Source organism: Salvelinus namaycush, chromosome 29, assembly GCF_016432855.1.
Source record: "Salvelinus namaycush isolate Seneca chromosome 29, SaNama_1.0, whole genome shotgun sequence".
In the NCBI taxonomy this organism is placed as follows: domain Eukaryota; kingdom Metazoa; phylum Chordata; class Actinopteri; order Salmoniformes; family Salmonidae; genus Salvelinus; species Salvelinus namaycush.
The window spans coordinates 25,452,607-25,480,550 of NC_052335.1; the positions used below are offsets into that span (position 1 = coordinate 25,452,607).

At 40.8% G+C, this 27,944-nt stretch overlaps 1 protein-coding gene across 1 annotated transcript; it reads right to left on the minus strand.

Annotated features, from left to right (window-relative positions):
- Positions 1 to 27,892, minus strand: LOC120024218 (CASP8-associated protein 2-like). Its single transcript, XM_038968414.1, has 8 exons — positions 27,815 to 27,892; positions 27,565 to 27,668; positions 27,347 to 27,421; positions 25,748 to 25,863; positions 22,934 to 25,554; positions 13,439 to 16,706; positions 13,224 to 13,323; positions 1 to 1,033 (listed from the first exon to the last, which is right to left on the minus strand). The coding sequence occupies exons 2-8, from the start codon at positions 27,625 to 27,627 to the stop codon at positions 971 to 973; spliced, it is 6,306 nt and encodes a 2,101-aa protein (XP_038824342.1). The 5' UTR covers positions 27,628 to 27,668; positions 27,815 to 27,892; the 3' UTR covers positions 1 to 970.
- Between the last annotated feature and the right edge of the window lie 52 nt (positions 27,893 to 27,944).

Below are 27,944 nucleotides of genomic sequence, written 5' to 3' on the forward strand. Positions count from 1 at the left end.
CCATGTTAAATAAATAAACTTTATTTTCAAAACCAAAATATGTACAATATAGGCTACACAACGTATATTTCTTAACCATGTTGTCACTTATTCACAACCATCCAAAACCAAAATCAACCAACCAAAAATCTAAGCAGTCAAGAAATGTGTACTTGGTAAAATCCTTAATTTCTATAAACGTAAGACCTTGAATCATACCTAAAATGGAACATCTGTGGCTTATTTTTTCATTTAACTGACCATCTTGAAGTCAATGCCATATATAATACAGTAAAATGCACTTTCTGCCACGTGACAGAGTAAAGGTCACTTTAATTGTAGTTCCAATCTTTATTTCCAAACACTCACAGATTATGTTGAAGTAGAAAAGCATACGTAACTTTAGTACAAATTTTGTACAAGCAGCACAGGCTGCAATGCTCCATAAAAGCATTAGGTTATTCACCATTCTGTTATTTACAGCTAAAATTGGTTAATTACTTGATTAAATATATGATTGCAGAAGTGTTTAACTCCTCATATGGTATAACCTTGCTAGGGCATATTAAGAGTTGTGAAGTTGAGATGGGATATTGCCCAGGATCAATATGGTAGATTAGATTCAACACAAAAATGGAAGAAAAATAAATCCAGTGCATTGAAATCTGCTAAATCAACAGACGTATCAAAACAGTTTATACAAGTTGTATTCATTTTGGCTGTGGGGCGATAATACATTGTATATTTAAGCCTGTGTGGATTTTACCTCATGGATATTCAGATCCTTACTGACCACAGCACAAAAACACATTTCAGTTGGAGTTCTAGTTGACTGTGTTCATTAGTTCCAAGTCCATTAATTACAGGCATCACATTCAGATCTGCTTCCACTCATTCATCAAATGGGCCATTCAAGTCTTGACCTTGAAATGTCTGAGAGTATAAGGAGCCTAGTAAGTGAAATCTTCATCGAATAAAAAAAATTCAGAAGTCAGTTTGCCATCTTCTCCTTCTTCTTAAAAAGCTTCATCAGTTGGGAAAATCGCTTTGCAATCTAAAGATTAAAAATAAACAGAACTGACATCAATGCACAGCATTAACTACTAGTACCTTATATCAAATACATAAAATGTCATTATCAAAAAGAAACTCCAGTGGCATAATGGCCACGGCCTCCGGTGCACATGTACTGCTGCAGCATGTGTTCGAATCCGGCCCACTGCTATTTCAGCACACTCTCTCCTCTATCTCTATCAAATAAACATGCAAAGAGACTTTCAAAATATATTTTTTTAAATAAACTTCAAACACTGTAAAGACAAAAAATGCTCTATGAATATAAAGAATTGGGTTACAATTCAAAAGGGTTCATATAAAAGCTTTTGTAATTACATTAACGGTTATTTAATATTTATAAATGCATTATAAACCATTAATAAATGGGTTATAACAAATTGGTCAAAATAGTGCCATAGCCTGTCAGTGTTTGCCAAGTAGTGAGACTATTTACCTCGAGGTATTAACCATTTATAAATGCACTTACAAACGCAGAAAAATATTGAACCCTTATGCATCATCATTCTCAAATGGATGCACAGTTAAACAATAGTTATTTTCTCACTTTTTGGTGTGATACATTGTTGTTCTGTCCCAGGAACAGAAATGTTTGGTTTTCACACCAATGGTCAACTCCCATGATGTGTCTTGCCCCACATTTGAAACCATGATGATGCATTGGTACACTTATCTATTCCAGGAATGAAGGCCTCGTCTGAACATCTCAAGCCATATTATTGGTTCGCTGGTTTCGGAGAACTGCCCGATTTTGTGAGATCTGCCCGTCTGTGAAACACACTTGAAATAAAGACAACCTGGAACATGCCCAGAATGTGTTGACACTGACGTTACAGTGCGTCGTGAAGAATCAGGATAGATGTGGCTATGAGACGTGTGCAAAGCCCAGACGGAAAAGATTGCGCGAAATAAAACTGTTCAAGATAAAAATGACGACAGAGAGGATAAATTCTCTATGCAATTTGTTTCACTTTTGGATAAGGAAGTTCTGCTGGATGATTTAGCAAGCTGCTCAGCTAGCAAAGTAGCTAGCTATCGTGCTAGCACATTTGTCCTAGCTAACTAGGAAATGTTAGCTAGTTAGCATTAGGTAAAACTTTATGCTAGACGATTTAGCACAAGATATTTGGCATAATATAGTTAGCTAGCTAAGTAAGTCACGCTTGCTGGAAAGTTAGCTTCGCTATAGCAGACAAACTAGCTGCTACCTAGCTAACATCAACAGGGCAGAATTTCCCTGGAATTAGTTTAGCTAGCGTTTTTGGATTAACACGCTAGTTAGCGAGTTGTCTCTAGCTAGGTAGATGGTAAATTAGCTAGCTTGCATCCTTTGTCAGCACACGTGACTCTGAATTTTTGGGGAGATTTAGGCGACCCAGGCTGGTCCGTGTTACAAACTCACTCTGCTCATTGTCCCAAACATCCTCTGCTGCCACACCAAGTACGCGCATTCGGAATATGAAAAGGATGGTTAGCCAAAAATACTCCCGAAAAGTTCCAATCCACCATTGAAAGCAGGTCTAAGAGGCAGTAGATCTGTTTTATGTGAGGTCATTTTATGCTTCCTGTTCTTAAATTTTATTTTCGCGTCTTTTACTTTCGGTTTTGTACACCAACTTCAAAACAGCTGAAAATATATTTCACAGCGGTTTAGATGGTACAATGATTCTCTACACTATACATACATTGCATGTTTTGTCACAAACTGATATTAGGCAAACTATTAGAATTTTAGCAACTAGGAAATGGCGTTGTGATTTCTGCATATTGCACTTAAGACTAATTTACTATTAGCTAGTGTATTAGCAAAATTTTTGATAACCCCTTTAATCTGGTAGTAAGATATTAGTGTTAGCAAGTAATATTAAACACTAGCTAGCTATTATTATAATTAAAAAAATATATATATACAAATCAGGGGGTAGATCAGCTTTAAAATTACAGATAGATTGTGGCTTCCATCAATGTAATAGTGTGCATCATTTGCAATCCCCCATATATGTTTTTGGTAAACATTATTATTACATATTTTTTTAATAGATGTTCCTTTATTATTTTCCCCTAACGCTACCACCCCACCCTTAACTGGAGTAAACTAATGGAAAACACATAGGCTTCTACTTCCAGCTTATATATACATTTCACAGACACAGTATATTTTACAATAGTTATCTTTTGTTTGTTTTTAGTCCCATCCTTCAGCTCCACTGAACCCCTTCCATCGATCAATGAACACCATCCAGTTTTAATTTCTAGTTCCCATATATTTTTTAATTGTGCTGTTTCACAAAAGTTCTGAACCTTTCTATTCTCATAGATTCTACATACTGTATATTAAAGATATTTTTTTGCTAAAAGTATTATTAAATTAATTGACTATGACTTTTTAAAATCACCCAGCAGTGCTATTTGCAGAGTTAGCTCCAGGTAAAAGTTGCAATTCTTCACCGGTTCCTGAAACCACAACCAAAAACAAGATGGCGCCGACAGAGATGATCGCTTCCGAGTCCTTAGGAAACTATGCAGTATTTTGTTATGTATTATTTCTTACATTGTTACCCCAGGAAATCTTAAGTCTTATTACATACAGCCGGGAAGAACTATTGGATATAAGAGCGACGTCAACTTACCAACATTACGACAAGGAATACGACTTTCTCGAAGCGGATCCTGTGTTTGCACCACCACCCAGGATAATGGATCTAATCCCAGAAGCCGACCCAAAACAATGGCAACGCAGAAGGGGCAGACTCCTGGTCAGGCTCCGTAGACGTGCACGTCGCTCACCGCTGCCGAGTATACTACTCGCCAATCTCCAGTCTCTTGACAACAAGGTAGATGAAATTCGAGCAAGGGTTGCATTCCAGAGAGACAGAGATTGTAACATTCTCTGTTTCACAGAAACATGGCTCTCTCAGGATATGTTGTCGAAATTGGTTCAGCCACCGGGCTTCTCCATGCATCGTGCCAACAGAGATAAACTCCTCTCTGGGAGGAGGAAGGGCAGGAGTGTATGCTTCATGATTAATGGCTCATGGTGTAATCATAAAAACATACAGGAACTCAAGTCCTTCTACTCACCCGACCTAGAATTCCTTACATATTACCTCCCAAAGAGAATTCTCATCAGTTATCGTCACAGCTGTGTACATTCCCCCTCAGACACCAAGACGGCCTTTCCTGGAACTTCACTGGACTCTATGTAAACTGGAAACCATATATCCTGAGGCTGCATTTATTGTAGCTGTGGATTTTAACAAAGCAAATTTGAGAACAAGGATACCTAAATTCTATAAGCATATTGATTGCACTACGCGCGGGTGTAATCCACTCGATCACTGCTACTTTAACTTCCTCAATGCATACAAAGCCCTCCCCCGCCCTCCCTTCGGCAAATCCGACCACGACGCTATCTTGCTCCTATAGGCAGAAACTCAAACAGGATGTACCAGTGACTAGAACCATTCAACGCTGGTCTGACCAATCGGAATCCACGCTTCAAGATTGTTTTGATCACGCGGACTGGGATATGTTCCGGTCAGCCTCAGATAACAACATCGATCTATCCGCTGACTCATTGAGTGAGTTTACAAAGAAGTGCATTTGAGATGTTGTACCCACTGACTATTAAAACCTATCCTAACCAGAAACTGTGGATTGATGACGGCATTCGCGCAAAACTGAAAGCGCAAACCACCGCATTTAACCTTGGAAAGAGGTCTGGGAATATGGCTGAATATTAACAGTGTAGTTATTCCCTCCGCAAGGCAATCAAACAAGAGAAATGCCAGTACAGGGACAAAGTGGAGTCGGAATTCAACGGCTCAGACACGAGACGAATGTGGCAGGGTCTACAGGAAATCAGACTAAATCAAAAACAGCCACGTCACGGACAACGACGTCACGCTTCCAGACAAACTAAACACCTTCTTTGCCCGCTTTGAGGATAATACAGCGCCACCATTACGCCTCAAACTCAATCTTCAAGTTTGAAAACGACCCAACAGTAGTGGGCATGATTACCAACAACGACGAGACAGCCTACAGGGAGGATGGGAGGACACTCGGAGTGTGGTGTCAGGAAAACAACCTCACTCAACGTCAACAAAACAAAGGAAATGATCGAGGACTTCAGGAAACAGAAGAGGGAGCACCCCCCTATCCACATCGAAGGGACAGCAGTGGAGAAGGTGGAAAGCTTTAAATTCCTTGCCGTACACATCACAGACAAACTGAAATGGTCCACCCACACAGACAGTGTGGTGAAGAAGGCGCAACAGCGTCTCTTCAACCTCAGGGGGCTGAAGAAATTGGGCTTGTCACCCAAAACCCTGACAAACTTTTACAGATGCACAATCGAGAGTATACTGTCGGGCTGTATTACAGCCTGGTACCGCAACTGCACCGCCATCAACCGCAAGGCTCTCCAGAAGGTGGTGCGGTCTGCACAACACATCACCGGGGGCAAACTACCTGCCCTCCATGACACCTACAGCACTCAATGTCACAGGAAGGCCAACAAGATCATCAAGATCAGACGGCGAGGTCAGTACAGGTGCATCAAAGCTGGGACCTTAGAGACTGAAAAACAGCTTCTCTCTCAAGGCCATCAGACTACTAAACAGCAATCACTAAATCAGAGAGGCTGCTGTCTACATTGAGACCCAATCACCGGCCACTATAATAAATAGATCACTAGTCACTTTAAACAATGCCACTTAAATGTTTACATATCTTCCATTATTCATATCATATGTACAGTTGAAGTCGGAAGTTTACATACACCTTAGCCAAATACATTTAAACTCAGTTTTTCACAATTCCTGACATTTAATCCAAGTAAAATTCCCTGTCTTAGGTCAGTTAGGATCACCACTTTATTTTAAGAATGTGAAATGTCAGAATAATAGTGGAGAGAATTATTTCTTTCAGCTTTTATTTCTTTCATCACATTCTCAGTGGGTCGGAAGTTTACATACACTCAATTAGTATTTGGTAGCATTGCCTTTAAATTATTTAACTAGAGTCAAACGTTTCGGGTAGCCTTCCACAAGCTTCCCACAATAAGTTGGGTGAATGTTGGACCATTCCTCCTGACAGAGCTGGTGTAAGGTTTGTAGGCCGCCTTGCTCACACACACCTTTTTCAGTTCTACCCACAAATGTTCCATAGGATTAAGGTCAGGGCTTTGTGATGGCCACTCCAATTCCTTGACTTTGCTGTCCTTAAGCAATTTTGCCACAACTTTGGAAGTATGCTTGGGGTCATTGTCCATTTGGAAGACCCATTTGCGACCAAGCTTTAACTTCCTGTCTGATGTCTTGAGATGTTGCTTCAATATATCCACATAATTCCCGTTCCTCATGATGCCATTTATTTTGTGAAGTGCACCAGCCCCTTCTGCAGCAAAGCACCCCCACAACATGATGCTGCCACCCCCGTACTTCACGGTTGGGATGGTGTTCTTCGGCTTGCAAGCCTCCCCCTTTTTCCTCCAAACATAACGATGGTCATTATGGCCAAACAGTTCTATTTTTGTTTCATCAGACCAAAGGACATTTCTCCAAAAAGTACAATCTTTGTCCCCATGTGCAGTTGCAAACCGTAGTCATAGTTATGGCGGTTTTGGAGCAGTGGCTTCTTCCTTGCTGAGCGGCCTTTCAGGTTATGTTGATATAGGACTCGTTTTACTGTGGATAATAGATACTTTTGTACCTGTTTCCTCCAGCATCTTCACTAGGTCCTTTGCTGTTGTTCTGGGATTGATTTGCACTTTTCGCACCAAAGTACTTTCATCTCTTGGAGACAGAACGCGTCTCCTTCCTGGGCGGTATGACGGCTGCGTGGTCCCATGGTGTTTATACTTGTGTATTATTGTTTGTAGAGATGAACGTGGTACCTTCAGGCATTTGGAAATTGCCCCCAAGGATGAACCAGACTTGGAGGTGGAGGTCTACAATTATTTTTCTGAGGTCTTGGCTGATTGCTTTTGATTTTTCCATGATGTCAAGCAAAGTGGCACTGAGTTTGAAGGTAGGCCTTGAAATACATCCACAGGTACACCTCCAATTGACTCAAATTATGTCAATTAGCCTATGAGAAGCTTCTAGAGCCATGACATCATTTTTGGAATTTTACAAGCTGTTTTAAAGACACAGTCAACTTAGTGTATGTAAACTTCTGACCCACTGGAATTTTGATACAGTGAATTATAAGTGAAATAATCTGTCTTTATACAATTGTTTGAAAAATTACTTGTCATGCACAAAGTAGATGTCCTAACCGACTTGACAAAACTATAGTTTGTTAACGTGAAATTTAGTAGTTAAAAAACGAGTTCATGACTCCAACCTAAGTTTATGTAAACTTCTGATTTCAACTATTTTATACCATCTATTACACCTTGCCTATGCCGCTCGACCATCACTCATCCATATATTTATATGTACATATTCTCATTCACCCCTTTAGATGTGTGTATAAGGTAGTTGTTGGGAAATTGTTAGATTACTTGTTAGATATTACTGCACTGTCGGAACTAGAAGCACAAGCATTTCGCTTCACTCGCATTAACATCTGCTAACCATGTGTATGTGACCAATAAAATTTGATTTGAAGCTACATATGGACAGTACCAAAACAAAATGATTTAATGAGTGTCTCTTTGCAGCAAAATCTGCAGAGCTGGGATGGTTGTATCCCCCATATAACATTATATTGGTTGCAAGAATTTTGTATAATAATTTAAATAGAAAAACAAAGTTCTGAATCCAGTGTCGTTTTGTGTATTAGTTCATCGAATCAGTACATCGAAAATCTCTTCCCAAATACTTTGCAATCTATATGGCACAGCTGTCAATTTCTTGGTCCTTTCATGAAACTGGTATACTTTTTATTCATCACAATTTTCTTTAACCAATTGTGGTCGTTAATGTAGGGCCGACAGACAAGTTCCTTACGTTCTCCCCCTTCCACCTACCTCTTCCATTTTTGCAGTAATTAAACAGACATGAAAATAGCAATATTTTGGAGATGTCATTTTCAAATAACCGAAGTGAGAGGTTGTAATCTGAATAAAGGGAAAAAGGCCATTCTTGAACATGGGGTGAGACATTCTTACTAATCTGCTAGAGAACCAGTTTGGATTTAAGTATAACATTTGAAGCCTTTAGTGAGAGGTCTAATGCTTTAATATTTAATCATTTCTGCCCTCCGAGTCCATATTCATTATATAACTAGGTCTGTTTAAATTTTGTCTGGCTTGCCTTTCCAAATAAAATTGAATATTTTTTGCTCAGATAGTAAAAAACAACAACAAATTGCTAGGTGTAGGCAAGGCCATAAGCAAATAGGTAAACTGGGATATGACTAAAGAGTTAAATCAGGGTGATTTTCCCACAAATAGACAGGTATTTTCATTTCCACAGTAGCAAGATCATATCTATTTTTGCTAACTTTAAATTAAAAGGTATGGGAGTGAGATCATTGAATACTGAGTACGCCCACATATTTTCATACTATGTTATACATTTTTTTACCACCCGTTTCAGGAAGTTACATATATATGACCTTCCACCCCCACCTGGGATATGGAAGCCTGATGAAACGTGAATAAATATCATCTGGAAGCAGGAGCAACAGTGTGCGGCATTTTGCTTTCTGTTTTCCATGAGTTTGCCTACAACTCCAGCACCTGTGGAAAGTACCTGGATGTGCGCATGTTCTTCAGCTTTTGTACACTTCACCGTCAGACCATTTTATTGGTAAACTACCCGGTAATGTAAAAGTTGTATTCTTTCGTGATCCAATATGTAATATAGTACATTTTTTGTAATTTCGTTATAATCCAGAGAGGTTAGAAAAAGTATCTAGATCCTCTATGAGGCTGTGGAGAGATCCAACTTGTGGATTTAAACGAAAACATGAATCATCAGGGTACAATGATACCTTTGTTTTTAGACCCTTGATATTCTTGTTGGATCTGACTTTAATAGCTAACATTTCGATGGCCATAATAAATAGATATGGCGATAGTGGACAACCTTTATTTAATCCTATTGACAGTTTAATACTTTCTGAGAAGTAGACATTATTTACTATTTTACACCTAGGGTTACCATCCATCCATCCATACACAACCGTTCAAAAGTTTGGGGTCTTTGTTTTTGAAAGAAAAGCAAATTATTTTGCCCATTAAAATAACATCAAATTGATTAAAAATACAGTGTAGACATTGTTAATGTTGTAAATGACTATTGTAGCTGGAAACGGCAGATTTTTTATGGAATATTTACATAGGCCCATTATCAGCAACCATCACTCCTGTGTTCCAATGGCACGTTGTGTTAGCTAGTCCAAGTTTATAATTTTAAAAGGCTAATTGATCATTAGAAATCCCTTTTGCAATTATGTTAGCACAGCTGAAAACTGTTATTCTGATTAAAGAAGCAATAACAAAAACTGTCCTTCTTTAGCTTCTTATGGCTGCAAGGGAAAGTATTGAGTAGCCAGTGAAATCGTGCCCATTTCAAACGGCCTCGTACTCAATTCTTGCTCGTACAATATGGATATTATTATTATTATTGGATAAACACTCTCTAGTTTCTAAAACCGTTGGAATTATTTCTCTGAGTGAAACAGAACTCATTTGGCAGCACTTTCCCTGACCAGGAAGTAGAATGTCAGAAATATATGCTCTGTTCAACTTCCTGCCTATACATGGTCATGACACGTAGGAGTCTACGTACACTCCATACGCCTTCCTCTGGGTGTCAAGATGATGTGAGAGAAGAAATTTTGTGTTTATCTTGGTCTGGGGTGGAATAAAAGCTATTTCTTTGACGTGACCGTCCACTTCCGGTACTCTGAAGCGCGCGACTTGGAAGTGGGATTGCCTTCTGTTTTGCTGCCGTAATGGACGACAACTATCTCCGGCTCGGATATTATTTGATACATGTGACCATATCATCGTAATGTATGTTTTTTCAATATAGTTTAATCAGATTATTGAAATTTTTTCGGGAGTTTTGCCGTGTTCCGTTCTCTGACTGTGTTTACGTTGGAGAGATCCGTGCCACTCGGCTAGTGCCCATGCTAAATGAAGAGGGAAATTTGCCGTTCTGAATCCAAACAACGACTCATCTGGACAAAGGACACCTTGTTCAACATTCTGATGAAAGATCAGCAAAAGTAAGACCCAATTTATGATGTTATTTCATATATCTGTCGTGCATGTGAACTGGTCGTGGGCGCCCAAGTGTTTCTGGCTATTGTGGCTACGCTAATATAGCGCTACATTTTGTTTTCGCTGTAAAACATTTAATAAATCGGAAATATTGTCTGGAATCACAAGATGCCTGTCTTTCAATTGCTGCACACTATGTATTTTTCAGAAATGTTTTATGATGAGTAATTAGGTATTTGACGTTGGTGTCTGTAAATATTATGGCTGCTTTCGGTGCAATTTCTGATTGTAGCTGAAATGTAAACTATGATTTATACCTGAAATATGCAAATTTTTCGAACAAAACATATGCTATACATAAATATGTTATCAGACTGTCATCTGATGAAGTTTTTTCTTGGTTAGTGGCTATTTCTTTCTTTATTTGGTCGAATTTGTGATAGCTAGTGATGGAGTAAGAAACTGATGGAGTTAGAAAAGTGGTGTCTTTTGCTAACGTGGTTAGCTAATAGATTTACATATTTTGTCTTCCCTGTAAAACATTTTAAAAATCGGACATGTTGGCTTGATTCACAAGATGTGTACCTTTCATATGCTGTATTGGACTTGTTAATGTGTGAAAGTTAAATATTTTAAAAAAAATATCTTTTGAATTTCGCGCCCTGCACTTGAGCTGGATGTTGTCATAAGTGTACCGGTGTCGGGCTGCAGCCCTAACAGGTTAACCCATTGTATAAGAGACTCTCCAAAATGTAAATATTCCAGGCATTTATATATAAATGCCAACCGTACTTTTTCAAAAGCCTTTTCAAAGTCAGCTATGAATTCCAGCCCTGGTCTCCCATATTTTTCATTGTGTTCTATTTTTTCCAGTACTTGTCTTATATTATCTCCAATGTATCGTCCATGTAAAAAAACCTGTCTGATTAGGATGAAAAATATTCGACAATAGCTTTTTAGTTCTATGTGCTATACATTTTGTTAGAATTTGTGTATAAGAGTCTTCCAATTTGTTTAATGGACTGGATCTTTATATTTACCACTTGGGTCCTGATTCAGTAATAATGAAATAAGAACCTGTTGAGTATCTGATAATCTACCATTTTTATAGGAATGGTTAAAACATTCTAATAACGGTCATCTGAGTCCATCAAAAAAGGTACGGTATAACTCAACTGGTATGCCATCCAGCCCTGGAGTGTTCCCGGACTTAAAGGCTTTAATTGCGTCAAGAAGTTCCTCCTCTGTAATTTGGCCTTCACATGAGTATTTCTGTACAGCTGTTAATTTTACATTATTAATAGGGAAAAAATCCTTACAATTAACTTCGGTTAGTGGAGATGGAGGAGACAAATGAAAATATACGGTTAAGCTACTTTGCTTCCTCTTTCAAAATATTGTTTGGTGAATCATGGGTGACTCCGTAATTTGTAGCAAGTTTCAGTACATTTCTATGTTGAAGATTACAAAATTATTTGGGGCATTTTCCCCCATATGCCATACAGTTCGCTTTATTTGTATAATATATTACACATGATCTTCTTGAATAAGTTCTTCAATTTCTTTTGGTTTTCTTCTATGGTACAGATTTTATTGCCATCTGTACTGTTAGTCCCTCTAGTTCCTTTGTTAATATGAATTATTTTGACCTAAATTGCTTTTGTTTTAAAGCTGAGTATTGAATTGCATGGCCTCTATTATTATTTTCAGCTAGCAGTGGATAACATAACTAGCTAAGCCTAAATGGTATAAATCATGATAATGATAATAGAGTTGTGTAGCTAGAGTGCTAAAATGTCAAAATTCCTCCTCTCCAACACAAATGAACAGATGAAGACACAGAAGGGGACCATGAGACCCTAGGTTGTATTTTAAATAGTTAACTGTTATCAATTTCTATTCTGACTTGTAGTGTTAAAAAGGGGAGAAAAAAATATATCCCCTTTTAATCCGAATTAGCTAGGCTACTCACTATACCAACGATAGGCTACCACCGTCTTGAGTCACTGCAATAATAATTGTTTTCCTAATGTCTCCTTCCATTAAATTACATTTTGTTCTTACTATACTGAACAAGAATATAACATGCAACAATTTCAAAGATTTTGCTGAGTTACAGTTCATATAAGGAAATCAGTCAACTTAAATAAATGTATTAGGCCTTAATCATTTATAGATGATTTGAGAGTTCACTCAGAGCTTAGCCATACTTACAGGCAGTATTGGGTACTCATCACTACATACACGAGAAGATTCAACACTTTGTTAAACATGTTCAGTCAATGAATGGTGGGTATGAAGGCCAAAACACTCAACATTGTGAGAGGATACCTCCTCCAATGTTCCACCAACCAAAGGTATTACGGTTACCATTTCACACCAGAGCGTTCAACATACTTGGACTATCACAGAGAAGTGGTAAGTGTGTTGATATCATCTGTTAAATGGCAATATGTTAGAAATGATGATTGAATAATGTCCTGGATGTAAATTTGACATGGGCATCTGGGTTTCAAAGGTGGGTCAAGACAATTCATGAAAACCAACCTCTTCTGTTCCTGAGACAGAGCACCAATGCATCACACTCAAAAGTGAGGAAATAACTATTGTTCAACTATGCAACTATTGAAAATAACGTTGCATGATGATGCATAAGGTTTAATCTTATAAGTATTTGTAAGTGCATTTATAAATGGTTAATAGCTGGAGGTAAATATTTGTTCACTAATTGGCAAACACTGACCAGTTAGTTATTGCACTATTTTGACCAATGTGATACTGTTTATTAACTGCTTATAATGCATTTACAAATTATTCAATAATTGTTAATAGCGTGATTATAACCCCTTTATAAACCCTTTACAATAAGGTTCCATTTGTAAAGGGTTACCCAGAATTGACATCAATGCTCAGCATTAACTACTAGTATATTATATCAAAAACATAGAATGCCATTACTATCTAAAGTAAATTAGTAAAGACATACCTGAGCGGGTGTCTTGTTCAATTTCTCTGAAAGGGCAGAGAAAGTATCTGGAGAGGAACCTTTCATCTTCAGTGTGAGGAGAATATCTCGATCTTCATCCCTTCAAGAAAAACAATTATTTTAGTGGCAATCATGACACTTGACACAGAGACTCTCCAACAGCTAACATACAAATGGCACATAACAAAAAGGCATGTATTTAAAGACCAACTCACCTTGTCCACGTCACCATCACTTCACCCTTTTTTACGATGATATTCTTGGCAGACAGGCTGTTGGGTGAAGGGGTAGATTGGGGTGGAGTAATGACTTCACTTCTCTCTCTCTTGGAGCTTCCAGTCCCCTTTCCTTTGGGACTTTTTGAGGACTTCTTTTTATGCATGCTCCTCTCTGGGATCACCTCCTTTTTAACCCGCTTTGCTTTAGTTTCCACATGGTGCTTTGTGCGCTTTTTCCCGGTCTTACCCTTGCTGTGGTCTCTCTCTGGTGTGTCTTCTATGATGGTGAGGCATGGCGAAGATAGCGCAGATGTTGTTTCGGTGATTGTGGAAAGGCTGGAAAGGTAGAAAGGAGGACTCGCCTCTGAAAAAGGGGATTTTGAAGGAGTTTTTTCTGGGGGCTGATCTTCGTCTTTTCCATGTTTTTCTTCTCCTGGTGGTGTTTGAGGGCTCTCAGCACCCCCAGGATTGATGTCTGCACTTGTGGGGCTGATGCCTGGGTTGGTAGAAATTACTTCTGGGCTTGTGAAGTTGACACATGGGTAGGCACAGTTATTCTCTGGGTTGGTGGCATTATTTCCTGGGTAGGTAGAGTTGACACTGCCTGGGCTTGAAGAGTTTACTCCTTGGCTTGAGTTGATTCCTAGGTTGGTGGAGTTGACCACTGGGTTGGTGGAGTTGATGTCTGGGCTTAAAGAATTCACTACTAGGCTTGATGAATTAATTCCTAAGCTTGTGGAGTTGACACTGCCTGGGCTTGAGAAGTTATTTCCTTGGTAGGTAGAGTTGACACTGCCTGGGCTTGAGGAGTTATTTCCTTGGTAGGTAGAGTTGACACTGCCTGGGCTTGAGGAGTTATTTCCTTGGTAGGTAGAGTTGATACTGCCTGGGCTTGAGGAGTTATTTCCTTGGTAGGTAGAGTTGACACTGCCTGGGCTTGAGGAGTTGACCCCCGAGTTGGTGGAGTTGACCCCCGAGTTGGAGTTGACCCCCGAGTTGGTGGAGTTGACCCCCGAGTTGGTGGAGTTGACCCCCGAGTTGGTGGAGTTGACCCCCGAGTTGGTGGAGTTGACCCCCGAGTTGGTGGAGTTGACCCCCGAGTTGGTGGAGTTGACCCCCGAGTTGGTGGAGTTGACCCCCGAGTTGGTGGAGTTGACCCCCGAGTTGGTGGAGTTTGTGTTTGCATGCCGTATCCTCACAATGAAATGATCATTTGACTTCTCCATCACTACTGCCTGCATGGGCAAGTGAGGCTTGAAGTGAAACAAGGGGTTAACAGGAGCCTCCCTGGTCCTGCCACCACCGCTTGATGCACCGCTGGAGTTGTCCGTGTCCAGGGCAAGGTGAATGTCCTGCTCTGTAGCGTCTTCCCCATCCATAAGAGCATCCTCACTGAAGTGTGCACTGATGACACTGTCTGGAGCAGACATGGGCTCCCCGCTGGCTGGGTGCAAAAAGCTGAGGTGATTGTCAGACTTGAGAGGTGAGGGAATTGTGAGAGACTCAGACAGATCTTCTGCCAAGATGGAATATGATCTATGCGAGAACACACTGGACTGTGGTGTCATTCTGCTTTCTGGTAGGCCGGAGGGCACCTCTAACATGCAACTCTCATCCAACAAAGATGGATTTAATGGAATTTGTACTTTTGAATTTGGAGAGGAAAACTTGATAGGTGAAATAGCTGACCATGTGGCAATGAGTTTAGAGGGAGTACCAACTTTACTTGGGGTACCAACGCCTAGGAAACGCTCTCTTTCTTTCAGAGGAGTACCAAGGGACCAGCCATGATTGTCCCCAGCTGAGACACTCGTTTCTAGCAGATCAGACCCTTGTAAGAGACACTTGAAGATCTCTCCCATCTGAGAGTCCGTTACCAGGTTGAACGTTAGGCTGGAGGCTTGCTGTTCTGTGAGGATTTCAAAGTCAGGCTTGTCATGGAGTGAGCCATTTTGAGACAGCCGGCGAACATAGGTTGCTGTTTTCTCAGCAGATGAAGAGCTGTTTGATGGTAAGATCTCTACCACGTGTTGCAAAGGAGGTTGGATAACAGGAGGATCTGAGGTTTGAGGCACCGATTCCATATCCTCTTCGAAGGACATTTTAATATTTTTGCCTCTCCCAAGACCTGTTTTGCAAGGGGGGACAGTCCGAGACCTGGTTCTTTTCATGCTGGTTTCAACACACTCAGTGAATTCCTTTTGCAGTCTTTTTGGTGCAGAAGATCTGGTTATGGTCACTCCCTGCTGCATTTTAAGTTCAGCGGCCACAGATGGCTTGGGGGACTTCACAGGCAGCTTAGGGGACTTCACAGGCAGCTTGGGGGACTTCACTGGCAGCTTGGGGGACTTCACTGGCAGCTTGGGGGACTTCACTGGCAGCTTGGGGGACTTCACTGGCAGCTTGGGTACCCCATTTCCAGAGAGACTCCTGTCTTTTTTTTCTGCTCCTGCCGACTGACTTCCGTTTGAGGATTTGCAAACACTTCTCAGTGCAGTCTGAATCTCCTTGAATAAGAAGTCTAACTGCACATCCACGAATTCCCACAGTTTCAACTTCATATTAAGTGGTTCTTGGTCAAAGATGCGGTTGACAATGCCATTATTTGATAACTTACTCAAAACAGAAATGATGATGTTCTTCAGTTTAACTTTGAGGTAATCTTCTTGGCTGCATAGTTTAGTAAAGCTTACACTATCAACAAAGTCTGTAAAAGAGGGAAAAAAGGACATGTCCATAACACCGCAGAAGGTTTTCTTAGGGAATGTTGAATGAAGCTTCATGTACTTTTTTCTGCACTCATAGCGAATCTTTGCAAGCATGGCCATAACCTCCTCCACGGTAGACAAGGCAGCTTTGGGTAACGGAGGTTGAACAGTTTTGTAGCGGGTTTTGTTTGATGTGGGGCTTCCACATGGTGAAGTCAAGGTTTTACTTCTGAGTTTAAAATTCTGTTGTGAAACTAAACTATTTTCTTTGGCCGGCTTCTTTGAAAGTCTAGGGGATGACTTGAGAGTTGGTTGATTTTTATTAGTTCTTGTGGGCCTAACCGTCATGGCTGGAGAACTTGGCATGACTGGAGTTTCTTCCTCTTCACTTTCACTAACAATTTCACCTTCTTCCAGTTCCTCAAGGCTGGAAGGATGGACAGATGTCTCATCCACATCTCGTTGTGCAGCACGTGTGACGGAGCAGCCAGGATTGTTGTTCTCCTGATTCACTTCCAACTTCTTTGAATTGGAATCTCCAGTAGCACTGGGAAACTCTGGTCAAATACAATACATTGATTAGCTAATTAAAAGCACACCATGTCTACACAGTACAGTCAGTTTCATCGAGTTAAAGCAGTTGATTAGCATGTGTATACCTATTAAACCCACTCAAATCTAAGTTTAGACATGTTTATTAACATGTACTGCCCTAATTGTTATAAGTGGATATAAAATGAAAGATTAATCTCTCATGTGAAGTTGTGAAGTTCAATCGTATCCACAGAGATCAAATGTGGACTTAGGCTTTTGCTCTTGCCAACCAGTACACATCTGATTTAACTAATCATAGACTTCAAATCATGATGTTAAATCAGGTGTGTTATTGCTTGGTTAAAACACAACCCTGCACGGACACCAGCCCTCTGTTAAGAAGCCTCGAACAAAGACCACAACACACACAATTCAATGAATTATCTGAAAGCCGATTCACATTTGCTGTACTGCTATTCTTGTTAATTAGTTGGACTTGTCTTCCTAAAGCCTATCTGAAGACATTTGAAATGTCCATCTACTGTGTATTAAATAAGGTCCAGGTGGTGGACCAACAAACAGAATTACCTGGATGAATGAATGACAACAATATGACAATACCCCCACCTAAAAGTGCATGAGTAGTCATCTTCTTGTCCCTCATTTGTTTGCATTTTTGTCCACCACTTGTAGGTGTTATCTCTCTGATATCACTCAACCCTGATCTTGTTCTTCTCTCCCTGCATCAACAACTACCTGTCCACTCCAAACATCTTGGAGTATAAAGGTCTCTAATTGTTTGTAATCTTGGTAAAGGCAACATGGTGAACCCATAATATGCATAACTGTAGTTTGTGTGTTTTAATTAACTTAAATCAATCCCCAAAAAATTAAGAAAATTACTTAAAGTCTTAAAGTAATGATATATACACTGCTCAAAAAAATAAAGGGAACACTTAAACAACACAATGTAACTCCAAGTCAATCACACTTCTGTGAAATCAAACTGTCCACTTAGAAAGCAACACTGATTGACAATAAATTTCCCATGCTGTTGTGCAAATGGAATAGACAAAAGGTGGAAATTATAGGCAATTAGCAAGACACCCCCAATAAAGGAGTGGTTCTGCAGGTGGTGACCACAGACCACTTCTCAGTTCCTATGCTTCCTGGCTGATGTTTTGGTCACTTTTGAATGCTGGCGGTGCTTTCACTCTAGTGGTAGCATGAGACGGAGTCTACAACCCACACAAGTGGCTCAGGTAGTGCAGCTCATCCAGGATGGCACATCAATGCGAGCTGTGGCAAGAAGGTTTGCTGTGTCTGTCAGCGTAGTGTCCAGAGCATGGAGGCGCTACCAGGAGACAGGCCAGTACATCAGGAGACGTGGAGGAGGCCGTAGGAGGGCAACAACCCAGCAGCAGGACCGCTACCTCCGCCTTTGTGCAAGGAGGATCAGGAGGAGCACTGCCAGAGCCCTGCAAAATGACCTCCAGCAGGCCACAAATGTGCATGTGTCTGCTCAAACGGTCAGAAACAGACTCCATGAGGGTGGTATGAGGGCCCGACGTCCACAGGTGGGGGTTGTGCTTACAGCCCAACACCGTGCAGGACGTTTGGCATTTGCCAGAGAACACCAAGATTGGCAAATTCGCCACTGGCGCCCTGTGCTCTTCACAGATGAAAGCAGGTTCACACTGAGCACATGTGACAGACGTGACAGTCTGGAGACGCCGTGGAGAACGTTCTGCTGCCTGCAACATCCTCCAGCATGACCAGTTTGGCGGTGGGTCAGTCATGGTGTGGGGTGGCATTTCTTTGTGGGGCCGCACAGCCCTCCATGTGCTCGCCAGAGGTAGCCTGACTGCCATTAGGTACCGAGATGAGATCCTCAGACCCCTTGTGAGACCATATGCTGACACATGCACATTTGTGGCCTGCTGGAGGTCATTTTGCAGGGCTCTGGCAGTGCTCCTCCTGATCCTCCTTGCACAAAGGCGGAGGTAGCGGTCCTGCTGCTGGGTTGTTGCCCTCCTACGGCCTCCACCACGTCTCCTGATGTACTGGCCTGTCTCCTGGTAGCGCCTCCATGCTCTGGACACTACGCTGACAGACACAGCAAACCTTCTTGCTACAGCTCGCATTGATGTGCCATCCTGGATGAGCTGCACTACCTGAGCCACTTGTGTGGGTTGTAGACTCCGTCTCATGCTACCACTAGAGTGAAAGCACCGCCAGCATTCAAAAGTGACCAAAACATCAGCCAGGAAGCATAGGAACTGAGAAGTGGTCTGTGGTCACCACCTGCAGAACCACTCCTTTATTTGGGGTGTCTTGCTAATTGCCTATAATTTCCACCTTTTGTCTATTCCATTTGCACAACAGCATGTGAAATGTATTGTCAATCAGTGTTGCTTCCTAAGTGGACAGTTTGATTTCACAGAAGTGTGATTGACTTGGAGTTACATTGTGTTGTTTAAGTGTTCCCTTTATTTTTTTGAGCAGTGTATATAGCCTATCTTTTTACTGTTGTTTTATTTCTTTATTTACCTATTGTTCACCTAATACAGGCTCTAACCAATAGTGCAGAAAAGGTAAGTAAGCATTTCACTGTAAGGTCTACACCCGCTGTATTCGGCGCAAGTGACAAATAAACTTTGATTTGATGGACTGTCATTTCTATTTGCTTATTTGAGATGTTATTGCCATAATATGGACTTGGCCTTTACACAAATAGGGCTACCTTCTGTATACCACCAGGACCTTGTCACAACACACCGGATTGGCTCAAATCGCATTAAGAAGGTAAAAATAAAGAAAAAACGTTGAATGAGTAGGTGTGTCCAAATATTTTGACTGGTACTGTGTGTGTGTGTGTGTGTGTGTGTGTCATGTACAGTTGAAGTCGGAAGTTTAAATACATTTAAACTCAGTTTTTCACAATTCCTGACATTTAATCCCAGTAAACATTCCCTGTTTTAGGCCAGTTAGAATCACTACTTTATTTTAAGAATGTGAAATGTCAGAAAAATAGTAGAGAATGATTTATTTCAGCTTTTATTTCTTTCATCACATTCCCAATCGGTCAGAAGATTACATACACTAAGTTGACTGTGCCTTTAAACCGCTTGGAAAATTCCTGAAAATTATGTAATTGCTTTAGAAGCTTCTGATAGGCTAATTGACATCATTTGAGTCAATTGGAGGTGTACCTGTGGGTGTATTTCAAGGCCTACCTTCAAACTCAGTGCCTCTTTGCTTGACATCATGGGAAAATCAAAAGAAATCAGCTAAGACCGCTGGAAAAAAAATAGTGGACCTCCACAAGTCTGGTTCATCCTTGGGAGCAAATTCCAAACGCCTTAAGTTCATCTCTACAAACAATAGTACGCAAGTATAAACAGCATGGGACCACGCAGCCATCATACCGCTCAGGAAGGAGACGCGTTCTGTCTCCTAGAGATGAACGTACTTTGGTGCGAAAAGTGCAAATCAATCCCAGAACAACAGCAAAGGACCTTGTGAAGATGCTGGAGGAAACAGGTACAAAAGTATCTATATCCACAGTAAAACGAGTCCTGTGTCGACATAACCTGAAAGGCCGCTCTGCAAGGAAGAAGCCACTGCTCCCAAACCGCCATAAAAAAGCCAGACTACGGTTTGCAACTGCACATGGGGACAAAGATCATACTTTTTGAAGAAAAATAGAACTGTTTGGCCATAATGACCATCGTTATGTTTGGAGGAAAAAGGGGGAGGCTTGCAAGCCGAAGAACACCATCCCAAACGTGAAGCACGGGGGTGGCAGCATCATGTTGTGGGGGTGCTTTGCTGCAGGAGGGACTGGTGCACTTCACAAAATAGATGGCATCATGAGGGAGGAAAATTATGTGGATATATTGAAGCAACATCTCAAGACATCAGTCAGGAAGTTAAAGCTTGGTCGCAAATGGGTCTTCCAAATGGACAATGACCCAAAGCATACTTCCAAAGTTGTGCAAAATGGCTTAAGGACAACAAAGTCAAGGTATTGGAGTGGCCATCACAAAGGCCTAACCTCAATCCTATTGAAAATTTGTGGGCAGAACTGAAAAAGCGTGTGCGAGCAAGGAGGCCTACAAACCTGACTCCGTTACACCAGCTCTGTCAGGAGGAATGGGCCAAAATTCACCCAATTTATTGTGGGAAGCTTGTGGAAAGCTACCCGAAACGTTTGACCCAAGTTGAACAATTTAAAGGCAATGCTACCAAATACTAATTGAGTGTATGTGAACTTCCGACCCACTGGGAATGAGATGAAAGAAATAAAGGCTGAAATAAATCATGCTCTCTACTATTATTCTGACATTTCACATTCTTAAAATAAAGTGGTGATTCTAACTGACCTAAGACAGGGAATGTTTACTAGGATTAAATGTCAGGAATTGTGAAAAACGGAGTTTAAATGTATTTGGCTAAGGTGTATGTAAACTTCCGACTTCAACTGTATGCATGTGCTACTGCTCGACAAAGAAATATATAATAATCTCTGTCGACCAACAACCTTTCGACCAAACAATCGACTAGTCGAATAATTGGGGTCAGCCATAACCCAAACTCACCATTACACTATTGTCTTTCTAAATTAAAATCAACCTCTTCACCCTCCTTATCATTCAGTTAAGCCTAATTTCAATTAAATTGTGAAGTGCACAATTATCGCCCATTCGTCTATTTGTCATTCGGTGAGGAGAGAGACGCATTAGCACCTGGCTGGGTACCAACATCCTACAGAACATTTTCTTGGAATAGGTGTGAAAGAAAAACAACTAAAAAAGGCTCTAAATACTTCTCTGTTTGTGATTTCAAAATTCAGACAAATGAGCACTATTATTTTTTGGGGCAGATTGTTTTTAGTTACAAAAACAAACGTCAGTGGCCGTTGGGCAATGGCGGTTCTGGTGTTAATAGTTATGCTTACCCTACCTAACAACTAATGTTCCCTCAAATTTTTTCGGCAGCGAGTAAATTTCAGGTCTGCTGAGTGCAAACTTGTGAAAATTCTGTGCAACTTCCGCCACACGTTTACTGTGAAGACTGAAGCTGTACCCGCTTTAATTTACTGTTTTAACAGTGGTCAAGTAGGCTACTGTAGTTATCTGATCAGAGTGGCCTACCATAAACTATGGAGAAAAAGCCTCACATAACATTTTAACATGGGAATAGTGGTTCTGTCATTCAGCCTACAGTAGCAGCCAATGTGTTGTATTCAATGTAGGACTACATTCCATGAGACTTTTGAAAAAAACATGCAGGGCTTGACATTAACCAGTTTATCCACTGGTCCTTGAGACAAGGAGGTGACTGAACATTTTGTTGTGTTGTTTGATGCAAGAAACCACTTTACAATTTTTTTACATTATTATTCCCTTACCATTATTACAGAGAATCAGACAAATTATGCTGCCCTCTGTCTATTGGCTACTTAGCTTATTCAAGCCTGTCTCAAAATACAACACTGGCCATTTAAGACATAAAAAAAAGCTCTTTACCTGACTCGATCTTGGAAGATGTCTAGAAATGTTCAAGTTTTGTGCTCTTTTAGGAAGAAATCACTCCCACATTTCTGACTACAAATTAGCTAAAAATGCGCTAATAACTCACTGTATAGCAAAGAATATGAACAAATGTGCACACGTGGCCACATGCAGCTCTCGCTTTGATCTCAAAATAAGCGCACAATAATTGCGCCCGCTCATGCTGTAAAATAGTCCAGTTCAAAGTGAATCGCACAACTCCATATATGGCAATGGTTTATTTGCATATAGGCCTACTGGAGCTCTGATTGGTTATGGCGCAGCGGTCTGTGTAGACTAGAGTATGGGCCTGAGTCGTGCAATAGAATCCTACTCCGATGTGCTCTGCCTAAAACAAAATCTCTTGCATAGTTAGTTTTGCATACTAAGTCTTGCATAGTTTCTGTTTTGGTATGTTGCATTGAAAGTGGCTAATACTGCGTTGATTAGGTCACAATTCCCACAGTAAAGAGAAACATTGATAGTGTTACCTAACGGGGAAAACTCAATAAAAGTTGAGGGAAGTTCGATCTCGTGCTTCTCTGCACGGGCTGATATTTCTTCTGCTCTGCAGTCCCGGGGGAGCTGTGCACAGCTTTGAGGGAACATTGCTAACAACGACATACTTTTGCATCTTCTTAACATTTAGTCTAGAACAGAAATTGTTCAACTAAACCAAACCAAGTGATGCTTACCTTTGCAAAGACTCTTGACGTAAGCAGGTTTGCTGTGACATGGCAGCTGCTGGCTATTCGTCTTCAGGCGGACTGGGCTTGTGAGTGGGCTTATGGCATGTGGAATGACTTTTAGATTACTCAGTGTGAGCATCATCGAGTCCTCATCATGGGCCATCGGAATGGAGCTAGAGGGCTCAACATTCTCCTCTTCATTCTCTGTGTAGCTTGGCTCAGAATTGAGGTACTTCTTCGGTGTCTCTGCCAAACCACTGTTGTGCTGTTCAGATGGTGCAACCTCTCCTGTGGTGCTGCTCACCTTAGACACCCCAATACTGCTCAACAGGGAACTTTGTTCCACAAGAGTTCTCTCCTTCTCACACTCCACAGGTATCTCCGTGACATCAGTAATGACCTCAGACGTGATGCAGATATCTACCTCCATGCTAATCGTACTGGACACAGCATCCTTGGAAACATCTTGCCCCTCTGTCACATCTTTCTCCAGACTAGAATTAGAAATAATGGAAGCAGGCAGTTGTTGAAGGCCCTCAGGTTGGACAAGGGGTGATAATTGCAGAGATTCTGATTGTTTTCCTGGACTACCTTCAAAAGCAGGATGTCCCACACAGACAGCAGTAGGTGGATCTTGTGTCACAGTTTCAACAGCTTGGCTTTTACAGACCAAAGCACTGGGAGTTTCACTGTTGGACTTGTCAGTAATAATAACCAGTGAATCTCCAGTTGAATGTTCAGGGGGAAGTCCATTAGCAGATAGGCCAGTGTCGGTATTTGAATTGTTTCCACAATTCTCAGTGACAGTAGTAGTAGTCGCAGAGACAGCAGCAGCAGTCAAATCCTTAGATGTGCCAGTTTTGCTTTCTGAGGCACATTTTTCAAGTCTGCTCTTCAGTGGAGTTTTCAAAACAATGTCACAGTCTGGAGCTGAAACACAATCCTTCATGAGAGGTTCTGGTGTGGTGGGTTTAGTCCTCTGACCCTCTATGGCCACGGGCAGCTCAGGCCTTCCTTCGGAGCCATCTTGGACAGTACTGTCTTCTACTTCTAACTGGCACTTATGTCGCTCTTTGGCTACTGTGGCTTCAGACAGAGGCTTTTCAGCATCCGGACAAGATTCTCTCTCTGTATGTCTACTCTCCATACTTTCAGGTTCTGGAGGCGTTGAGATTTCTGAAGAGGGCTGTATAACTGGGTTCTCAAAGACCTCATGGGTGTCTACTACACTACTGTTGATTTTGTCTAATAAAAACAATTCTCCAAGATCAGGTTGTCCACCGTCTTCTGCTGACTGGTCTTCAGGAACCTCATCAGGTGGTGTGCCCTCCTCCTGTTCCTTGACTTCAGCAGACTGTCTTGGTGTTTTAACTGGTGACAGGGTGAGGTTCAGAGTTTCCATGAAACTTAACTTTCTGTTGGGACCTTTTTCCTCTATAGAGCTTTTCTCAGCCACTTTGGCCTCAGGCAGAAGCACTTCCGATTCCCCATGTGTCTTTGGCTCCCTGACTTTACCGTTGAACATGTTCTTGTCCTTACTGACGTCCGCACTGCATCGGTTACGTTCCTTTGTTCTTTTTTCCTCACGCTCCTTTCCTCTCTCTGTACAACTGCTTTTTCTTTCTCCTGACTTGTTTTTTTCTTTTCTAATCTCATCCTCTCTATTTCTCTCTTTTTTCCTTCGATGGTCCCTTGGAGGACTTGTCCCTCCCTTGCGATTAAAATATTCACTGGATCGTTTAGTGAGACTGGCTTGATTTGAATAGGCATGCCTTCTGTTTTTAGAGGAAATGTCTTTAATACTTCTACGCTTATCGTCATCCTTATCAAAGCTAAGCACCTTATCATGCCGACTAGACCCTGTTGATAGAATGTCTGCACTGTCTTTAGACAATCCTTTAGACGTACGGTAAGAGGAAGCAGTGCAATGCAAAATGTCTGAGTGTGGGCTTTTAGACTTATCTGATCTCCTGTGTACCTCAACATCTGAGGGATGAGGGTATCTGCTTCTGTTTGACTTAGAATCATATTTTCCTATATCTTTCTGTGCTCTGTGTGACCGGTTCCTCTCACCTGAATGAGATTCCTTATTTACATCTGGACTGTTTTTATGTCGCTGCTCCTTTGACTCAGACAGCCTGGGATTTTCACCTCTGCCTTCTCTGTGCTTGGTTTGTTTCGGCTTGTCTGACAGGCCTAGTTCACGTGTATGGTGTCTATTCACGGAGTCCTTACTGGAACTACTAACAGAAGAATATGTGCCTTTCACTGGAGCTTCTGAATCGCCTCTAGAGGTGACAGGAAGAGGTGGTCTGAAAACTCTTGCGTCAGATGGGGGTTGGGGGAGGACCACATCTCTGTTTTGACAGAGCAGCTGATGAAGATCCTTTACAACACAACCCTTAGATCCTGGTAGTTGAGTTGGTGGAGGTGGACCCGTACGATTCAGTCTGGTTGGAACTTCTGGTTGGCTTGGTTGATAAGGCCCCGTAGGATTCAGTCTGGTTGGAACTTCTGGTTGGCTTGGTTGATAAGGCCCCGTAGGATTCAGTCTTGTTGGAACTTGATTTTTCAAGCAGTTCATCTGAGATTGATGGTGAGCAGCAGGACCTCTCTCTGGCCTGAAACTAAAAGTTTCAACATAAATTACTCACATGCCTAGATTCACAGAGACCACAGAAATAACCCAATTGACCCCATCTAATGGATACATAGAAAACATGATTAGACCCCTAAATAACTGTTTATTTGATGTACCCTGCCAACTACGAATTACCACTTCGCAGGTGTATATGAAATATGAAGGGTCAAGACACTTACCTTTGGCTCAACCTATTTATCTCCTCGTCCTTCCGCACAACCTCCATTTTAGCTGTTTTGATGAGCGCACAGATGTTCTTCTTCAGGCGGCTGTTCTCAGTGTTCAGCGTTGTATTCTTCAAAATGACAACAACATCTCAACCACATACAGTAAGTGGTTATACTAACTGCAAGTCGCTCTGGATAAGAGCATCTGCTAAAATCACCAAAATGTAAATAAGAAACAGAGATAACCAATGCAATCATTTGTCAATGTAGCCTTTCCAAAAGTCCACTAGTGCTGAACAATTAGTGCTTTTTGAGGTCGGTTAGGTTTTGGTTCGATTATTAAAAAATTAAATCACGGTTTTCAATTTCCATAATTTTTTTCATGCATTGTGGGTTGAATGCTGTAACACAGAATAAAACAATTAATAAAAGTCCAATGATGGTAGTGACTGCCCATTACTGCTTATTAACCATAATTTATTCACATTACTTTGATAAAATATTTCCGTTGTGTATATTACATTTGTTTTAGTTGATGACTTTATTATTTCATTCCAAGTCACCATCTCTATAGAGCTGCTGCCTATGTTGTCTGACAAAATCACTATTTTAGTAGTTCTTCAAAGTAAATAAGGCATACTTTTATGACTCCTGAATACCAACTATCAATCACTTAGATCAGGGGTGTCAAACATACAGCTGGGGGGGGGGGGGGGGGGGGGGGGGGGGGGGGTGTTGAGGGGGTCCAATCCTGCCTGAGGGTGGTTTGATTAAAAGAAAAACTCAATATACTTTAAAATGACTAAACCTGAATCGAAACGGTATAAAAATGATAGACTTCTATTCATACAGTTCACTAGACAGTCAGGGAGCTTCGAAAATTCAAATAAAGATGGATAGAGGACTATTTTTTGCCAAATTTGAGGCAAGGAAATAACATTTTCAGTGTGGCCCTCCGGATCTCGTTGAAGACCGAATGCGGCCCCCGGGGCAAAATTAGTTTGACACCTCTGACTTAGATAACAGAATTTCAGGTAGAGAGCAAATGCTCTCTATCCTGCATTCTTCTGTCTCTTCTCTCTCTCGCTCAGTGTCTGCCCCACACTAACCTAATGTAGCAGGTGGAAAAGAAACACAGAGACTGGACAAGAAGGCACTCAATGGATTATGGTCATTGTAGTTAATACTGACGTTTTCTGCGCTAAACTACGTAGAATAATGGCCTGTTGGAAACTACAACATCACACAGTTCGGTCTTGATCCGTTTTATCTCTAGAAAAACAATGTGAGCATTGAGTTCACAAACAAACAAAAAAACAACGAAATGGAATTCAAATAATTGAACCATGGTCTGGTCAATTAGTTGTTTATAAACCTTAAAATTACTAACATTTTGGTTAATCGCTCAGCACTATCACCCACAGAGAATAACAAAGGATTTTCAGAAGGAAATACATGTTTTTTTTGTTTTTTTTAATCTAATGTTCAAATTCAAGTAAATGTTAATTGATTTATCCTAAATATTTTTTACAAAAATAGATTAAGTACTTTTATGCTCCTTGTATTTCAAGGGGTACTACTAATACATGATTGACACTTTCTATTACAAACCTTTGTTTCAATCTGCTGCAACCGCCTAAGTAACTCTTCAATTTGGCTTTGTGCAGCATTGTATCTTGTCCTCAACTGTAATGAGACATAGGTACTGATGGTTAGTTATTCAGTTCTAACAGGATCTGTCTAGCAGTGATGAACAGCATTCCATTTTAGACAAAGCAAAGAGAAAAAGAAAATGCACACATGAATTGGATAAGGATTACAGTACAAACCTCATTGTAGGAAGAGTCTTTATTCTGTTGTTCCTCTGTTATGATTTCTTCATATAAATCCATAGAGCTCAGATTCTGTGGTGAGAGGAGTGTGCAGTTTCTTTCTGTAATAAGATTACACAAATATGAAGCAGGCCATATTATCAGTTATATTCTCATAGAACATGGATATCTTTTCTCCTTCTAAAAATATATATCTGACTCAGACCATCTTGTGAAGAACCAATGTGTATGTTTGAGTGATATTTACCTGCATTTGGATAAATCCTCAGACTTGGACTTTCCAAACCAGAATAAATATCTACAGAATCATCATCGAAAGCTGCCACCGTATCTGTGAGGTAGAAGTTTTGCAAAGATACACAGCTGTAATTGCACTG